The 8121-nt window shown below is 31.7% G+C and overlaps 1 protein-coding gene across 1 annotated transcript; it reads left to right on the top strand.

Moving 5' to 3' along the window:
• The first annotated feature begins 2329 nt into the window (after positions 1-2329).
• Positions 2330-7613, top strand: LOC123537588 (galactose-binding lectin-like). Its single transcript, XM_045321408.2, is given in 4 exon segments — positions 2330-2527; positions 2530-2728; positions 3264-3661; positions 4182-7613. Coding segments are annotated over 4 exon segments (855 nt in total). The 5' UTR covers positions 2330-2412; the 3' UTR covers positions 4325-7613.
• The last annotated feature ends 508 nt before the right edge of the window (positions 7614-8121 follow it).

The following is an 8121-nucleotide window of genomic DNA, read 5'->3' as shown; positions in this document are numbered from 1 at the left end:
GTGTAATATATACGTTTATATTCTGTTACTAATACTTATTTCAAAAGTGTTATAACGTGAAAAACCAAGGTTTTAATAAGAATAGTCCAACATTCCCAGTATGCCCTGTAACTACCATTTTCAGAAACTGCTCAATGATACAATAAAGTATTTTTAGCGTTATTATTACTAATCTAATTAGTGTTAGATAGAGTTGTTTCAAATCAGTTCGTGTAAATACCTTAAATGACCTCAAAGTAAATCCAGTTTGCTTTTGTTTATCTCGGTTATTTGAAATTCTAGAAGTAGTATAAAATCTTTATTTATTTCAATAATTTTTAAGTATCAGTTGAAACTGTAAAATTTTCCTGAAATCAAAAGACTTATTTGGGCAAAAATCAAGTTTAAACTTTATACAAGCAAATGTTAAGTCCCACTTATGTGGGCAGCATTAACAGCATATAATATATACAAATACATACATTTAACAAACAGTGACACATTGGAAAACGGCCATTGTTATTGTCTTCCATAATTTTTATAACTCTAATTCGATAAAACATGTATAATGAGTAATAAATGAAAATTTTGAACTACATGTATAACAGTTACTGGAGAACAATAGCAATGAAAATTACTGTTCAGTATCATTAAAGGAAACATGTTGCTGGAGAACAGCAGCAATGAACATTACTGTTATAAATATGATTAAAGGAAACATGTTACTGGAGAACAGTAGCAATGAACATTACTGTTGTAAGTATGATTAAAGGAAACATGTTACTGGAGAACAGTAGCAATGAACATTACTGTTATAAGTATGATTAAAGGAAACATGTTGCTGGAGAACAGTAGCAATGAAAAGTACTGTTCAGTATGATTAAAGGAAACATGTTACTGGAGAACAGTAGCAATGAAAATTACTGTAATAAGTATGATTAAAGAAAACATGTTGCAAGAGAACAGTATCAGTAAAAATTACTTATATAAATATGATTAAAGGAAGCATCAGATGAGTTTTTATAACAGTTTATGTTTTTTTCACAATACTGATTAATGATTAGAAACTGTAGAGTTCTAAATAGGGAATATATTTCGAACTTTTAATGGAGAGAGATATCATTTATTTAACACCTTAATGAAAAGGCAAGCCTAATACCGAAAGCGAAAATGAAATTAGACCTGCAAAAGGCGTCAAATTTAAGTTTGCTCTATATACAAAATTTACAGATTTATATGGTTATGTACAAAAACAATATACTACACATTACAAATACATGCATATATGAATATACATGTCAAAAGTTTTAAACAAACACAGATAACAAACAAACACAGAAAAAAGACAAAAAAAAAAAAAAAAAAAAAAAACAACAGACAAACAAAACAAGATAAAGTATCAATAATAGAAATTGAGGCGTATCAATTTTTTCAAATATATCAAATGATCTGTATTTGCATTTGGACACTTAAAGAGTTTACTTTCATCAGTCTTTTGTAACTATATATGTACACTTTTAAGCTGTAGTAATTGGGACATATATAACTTGACGTATTTTAAATGACATGAATACTTAGATTGGCACTTAGTGAAATTATGGACCTAAAAAGAGTCAGTAGTATAAAGTAACTACTGTTAAATTGGTTGCATACATTGATTAGCTAATTAGCCTTTTTGAAATGCTTTATAATAATGTTGCAAAATAAACTAGCTTTTTTTAAGTTTTATGGAGTTATGCGACGTAAGTAGTTCTATAAATTTTATCATGTTAGGTCTGGTATAAATATTTATTTCTATTAACTGTTTTCTTTCTGTTTTAAATAATGGACATACAAGGAAGAAATGATATTCGTCACCTAAATCATTGCAAACTGTACATTTTCTATCATTTGAGGGTATATTACTCCAACGACCTGTTTCAATTGGTAAATTGTGGTTTCGAGTCATAAATGCCATTATTCGTTGACCTAAATGTGTGGGAAGCTTGTTAATATATGCACTCTGTTTAAATTCTGTTTTTAAGTATTTATAAATATTAGACGCAGAAGTATTATTTATATCTGACATCCATTTTTGTATGAACATGTCTCTTAACTTTTGACCAGTGGACTTAATTAGCCACCTGCTATTTATAAAGCTTTGGCTATACCAAATACCGGAGAATCCTAGGTGACATAAGTATTGCTTAATGTTTTCTAGCCATTGTGATTTTAAATAATTATCTGAATGAAGTGTATCTAAAAGAGAGTTTTATAAAAAGGACAGATATGACAACATATGTAAAATTCAATACAACATAATCTTCAGATATGAATCTTGCTCTGCACAACTAACCATTTTGTTTCTTAAATGAGTATGAAGGTGACGTAGTAACTTTTATTATATATTCTGACTGTTTCATTTCAGATTTAATAGTAGAATCAGTCAAAGTCATGCCTTTGAACTTTCTGATCAAACACCGTTCGAGTGGAAAATTCTTTCATCCGGAGGGTGGTGACAGCAATCCCCACAATGATACAACTATTGTTCTGCATCAAGATGTCCATAAAACATGCATTGGACATTTGAAAAAGTGAATGGTCATTTGGGGTACATCAAACATGTATCTAGTGGAAAAATTATTCACCCGAAAGGCGGCAGTTTGAGTCCAGGAAATGATACAAAGCTTTTGCTTCACAGTGATCGACATTGGGGAGCTCTGTTTGCTCTTGACGGTGCAAATGATCATGTCATACACAAAGGCGGAAGGTAAAGACATTGTCTTTAAGACAATAACTTATTGCCTCTTTTGAACTACTTTAATATTACCTTTGATAGTCACGTATTTCCCAAACCGGAAACTGTTATACTTTCAAAAGTGAATTTATTCGTTTAGCTTTCAGTAATAGCAGTCTTTCAGTTACAATTTTTGTTTGCAACTTTGGACATAGACATTATGGTGATTAGTTAATCATATTCCATGAAATCAACAATCTTATATATTACTTATTGATCATTCGTACCTATCAATTTCCATTTCCTTTACGGCAATTAGTGTATACATATTTCGTACTGCTTTGCATAGAATATTTTTAACCCTTAACTAAAACAATACATAAGCTTTTCAGTGCCAGAATACTTTTAACTAGAAGGCTATTAGTTAACATAGCTGATTATGACTTATTATCATATATAAATTCTTTGCATATATTCCTTATAACTGATATATGATAAAAGTTTTAAATGAACTATGAAGACGATCAAGGAAATTAAACATTTAACTTCCGTTTAACTTTTGTTTCAGATACGCTCATCCCCAAGGCGGTAGTCCAAATCCAAGCAATGGGACAACTGTTTTATTGCATTCGGATGTACATGACGCCATGAGATTCCAGTTCGTGTCAACAGACAATCCGAATAAAGAAGTTCTCGTTTATGGAAATCCAACGATGGTTGGAAAATGGAAGGTGATCAACATGGTCCTCAATCCCATTGCAGAACATGTGGACAAACTTGAAATAAAGATTGGGAAGTCAGAAACTGAGAGTAGGACCACATCATTCAAGTACAGATGGGAGATGTCAGCGGGTTTGGACGTTGGATTAGTCAAAGCCTCGGCTTCCCAATCATTCGAGATGATGTTTAAAAAGACATCATCAGCCACGTGGTCCAGTGAAACAACACGGACAAGAGAAATACGAGGTAATACATTTTCAAATTATTCGGAGTAATCTTTATCTCGCCTACTACCTTGTTTCGTCTCAATTTGCACATGCTGTGTTAATTTTACAGAAAGTTGGCAGTTTAAATACAACTAATCAGATGAGACGGGAAGCATTTCGACTGCAAAGCTTCCTAACGATTTCTTTAAATTACTATTAACTTCAATATAGATATGATATTGTTTCTTATTTTTCTGTGATTTACTTAAATAAGACAGGATGATATGCTGCCAATTTCACAGTAAGACTATTAAAATCATGCCGCATTGAGATTATCAAATATATTTTCCATCAACTCTCATGGAACTATTTTACTTTTCACAGCATTGTAATTGTTACGTCATTACGCTACACACAAGAATGTTGTGGGGACTAAAAGAGTTAAGGAGATTAAAGGCATAACATCTAAAGAAAATAACGAACATAAAGTTTTAATATTTTCACATGTAAACAAAATCTATGCAACATAAAGCCAAGCGACTTATTTAATTTTTTTTCAGTAAAACCTGGCCATTCAGTAGTTACGTGGCAATACGTGTTTGATGTCATGCAGAACGAATCTAGGTCGGTTTTCCAAAGCGATCTCCTTGCTGATACTGACAACGCAACTAAAGAACCAGATGCTTTACAGTACAGAGCATAATTTGCAGTCTTAGTGATGGTACACAAATTAACGACATAAAGACTTAAAACACACGAGTTATATTTAGCATGTGTTAATTAACATTAATATTATGATTGAATTATTTAAGACATTTTATTTCTTTTCAAGTTAAAGACAAGAATGTATTGTACATGCAAGCAGTAGCACAACTTGCAAAGTTGCAATCATAGTCTGCTTACATTCGTAAAAATGTTAAAGAAATAAAATTGATGCAGATGAATTTCATATCCTATCAACGACCGAGTTTAGTCAAACTTGCAAGAATTATCTATCTGGGAAGTAAACCAATTTGATTCAGTACCGTATTTCAAAATTGTTTCTTTATAGAGTTTTCAAGTTAAACAGATCTGCTTTCCAAAAGACCGTCTTTAAATTATATTGATTCAATGATTGTTTATTTAAGAAATAACATGTCTCATTTTGTGATTTGTCGTTGAATAAAATCATTGTTTCTAGTTCAGATGCGAAGGGATTATATTAAGAGGGCGCAGTTTTCTTTGTTTAATAGGAAAATGAATCAGGTTGTGCTAGAATCAGGTTGTCAATATATATATATTCGAATTAAGTACCCGATATTGAATATAGATAAAGACTTGAATAACTTCTTTGCTTCCACCTCAGATTATACAAACTGAACGTTGTAAACGGGTTTGCAACGACCAAATAAAAATATGCAGCATATGGTTTCAACACTGGGCTTTGCTTAGTTCAATGGTGGATCCGGTGAAAAGAAATCTTATCAGTTGTATAAAAGTATGACCGAGTAGTTTTAGAGCCGATAAGAATACTGTTGCTGGGCTGTAGCAAATACTGCCACACCAAAATGCAATATTTTCCCTCCATCATCCGGCATAACTTCAAAACTTCTCAATTCACTAAACATGTAGGTATTTGTTGACATACATAAATAGAAATGAGTAAATTCATATTAACTGTCAGCATTACAAGTTTCAACAACAATAAGAAATACAATCACTAAGAAGGTTCTTTGTAAGAACGGAAAGAAACATAGCAGTACAATAATTGAGTCTATAAATCCAAGGGAATGAAATATGCAATACTCCTTACGTCCCTTGCAGCAGAATTCTGTTATACAAATGTATGAAACCGATTTTATGATCCCAAAACGACAAACATAGACAACATCGAATCAAAGAAACCGCAATTGCATAATGATTATTTAATATTACATAAATGAATATTTGATTGTCTCGATTATTCTTCTTTTTTGCGTAGACAATATTTCATGAATATGATTTGTATTTTTGCTCCATAATGTAATTATTGCGATATTATTAAATTAATTTGGCTACAGTCAACTTTGTCTTGCTCTTATTTCTTTTCCTCTAAACACTTACTGTTTCGTTGTTTTGTTAATTTGAAAAATATTGTTGTTTTGTTAATGGCATGCAGCAGTTCTGTGCCGGTATCTGCAATATCTGTATCTTAGAATATTTGCAATTATTAACGACTGTCAAAGATCATCTTTAGGAGAGGTCAATTTGACTCGCATATTAAGTCAGTCTGGCTAACGCAATAGTACTAGACAAATAAATGTCCCAAGACCTAATTGCATTGTATGGTCGCTGGAAATACTGGTCATTTTTTCCCCAAGATCATCAGCTTCCATATGTTGTATGTATATGAAATTAAAATCTGTACATCTCGGCTTGTACATAACCGAACTGATTTGCGCTAGTGAGAAATTACAGCAAGTGACATTTTCGTCAGCTTGACCTGATTTTTTTTTGAATGGGGTGACAAGATGTTTATTATAGGCGTTTATAATTCAAATAGGCATCCAGAATAAATTGTTTTATACATACGTTTGGTCGTGTGTTTTATGTCGTTGGATCGGAAAATGAAAGCAACTGACGCACGCAATTTAATAGATAGTTCGTGAGTAAATAAAAATGTTTTTGAAAAGATATCTTTAGTCAAAATTTCCCCGCGAAGATTAGATGTTCTCAATGTAGAACAACCATATCCAAATCTTATTGTCGACAGATAGCATTATTTTTGATCCAGATCAATTAAGCCTACTTTATTTTATACTAAATTATTTTCGCTCGATTTTCAATGATTCTCGATACCGCGTTATACAGAAAATCTAGTACTGAGTCATATGTGAAGACATGGCCATTACCCCATTGTGGCTCGAACCCACTACCACCGGGTTGAGCGGTCAACACCTTAACCGCTAGACCACCGCTCCTTTTAACATACATCATTTAGTGGATTTTGTGCATTTGCCTATTGTTGTTATAACTTCAGTGACATATGAGCGACATATGAAGTACGATGTAAAACAAATAATTGCTTTCAGTCTTAAACTTAGAGTCTCTGATACCTTAATCAATTATTTTGCTTGAGTTAACACTACAGTAACAACACATTACAGTCAATATTCATTGTATTCATCTATCGTGTATTATATAAATATTGCATTCCTGAGAGGGTGATATGAAAAATGTTTACCGCGAGATATATGAATATTGACCGAGGCGCCAGCAGAATGTGTATTTATTTTAATATACCGAAAGCTTATAAGTGTCAAAGCATTTACTTGAAAATCAACATAATAATTTATTTAACATTAAAAGGTAATTACTAAACAAATAATGAAGACAGAATTAAAGAGTCTTTCCTTGTTAGCACTCATAATTTGTGGCGACTTTGCTGTGTAATAAGACTTTTTTGATAAATTTAGTCGAGACGTTTACATATCGCCGATCCATATATTTATTCTAATATTTCAACATCGCGTAACATCAGTAACATTCGAAAAACGGCGATAACTTTCTTTTTTCTAAACGAAACATATAAGTGTGAGCACTCATTTTCTTAGTTAGATCATTTCCAAACTTATTGTGGTAGTTTCGATTCAATATTTGATGAAAAATTGTTTTCGAAATATTTTGCACGTAGCATAAAAAAGAAACGGCTGTGTTCGCACACGCAAGAGCACCAGAAAAGGGTAATTTAATCCTAACTTATAATTATACAAGCGCCTCGTCTGAAAATTTATCGACTCAGTCTTTTAATCAATGCGAAAGTATCAATGATATGAAAAAATAATATCACATGCGCAGAAAAACAAAATAACACTGTTGCGCATGTGATATGAAATTATGGATCATATCACCTGCGCAGAAATTGAAAATAACGATTTTGCGCATGTGATATAAAATCACTTGGGAATATAATATATTATTCAAGTTAAACTAATGGGAAATTTGCATTGGACATTTATGTGAGGTATAATAAAGCTAAATATCACATGCTAATTAGGATTACATAAATACTGCCAATCCTAGATACAGAATATCACCTCAGACAAAGCCAAGAATGGTAGTCAGTGTTGAAGGAAAGCAATATTCATGTTGAATGTCCTCACTTGCATGCATGTAATATTTATTTTATAACACCGAAAAATGTCTTACTGTATTAAAATTGAAGTACCTTTTTGCAGCATTCTAAAAATCACATTTTACACATGAATTAACATACATGCTATCTACATGCTATCTAAGTTAAAATCTTATTGTTTCATTAAACAATTCAATATTTTAGTTTAAATGATGTCTATTTTTAATGCCACTTCCAGCGAAGCTAAAATACTAGTGCAAAAAAAAATGAAAATCAACACATTTCTATGCACCATAACGAATATAAACGCATGTAAGAAAACTGCTATCAACTAACAAAATATGTGCACAGATCCTTTGGGTAAAGAATGCTACAAGGCAAAGTAACAACAGAGTCTCTTCATGAGA

Source organism: Mercenaria mercenaria, chromosome 17 (genome assembly GCF_021730395.1).
Source record: "Mercenaria mercenaria strain notata chromosome 17, MADL_Memer_1, whole genome shotgun sequence".
Lineage (NCBI taxonomy): Eukaryota > Metazoa > Mollusca > Bivalvia > Venerida > Veneridae > Mercenaria > Mercenaria mercenaria.
Note: the sequence above shows the minus strand (reverse complement) of the source record. Positions and strands in the feature narration are given on the sequence as shown.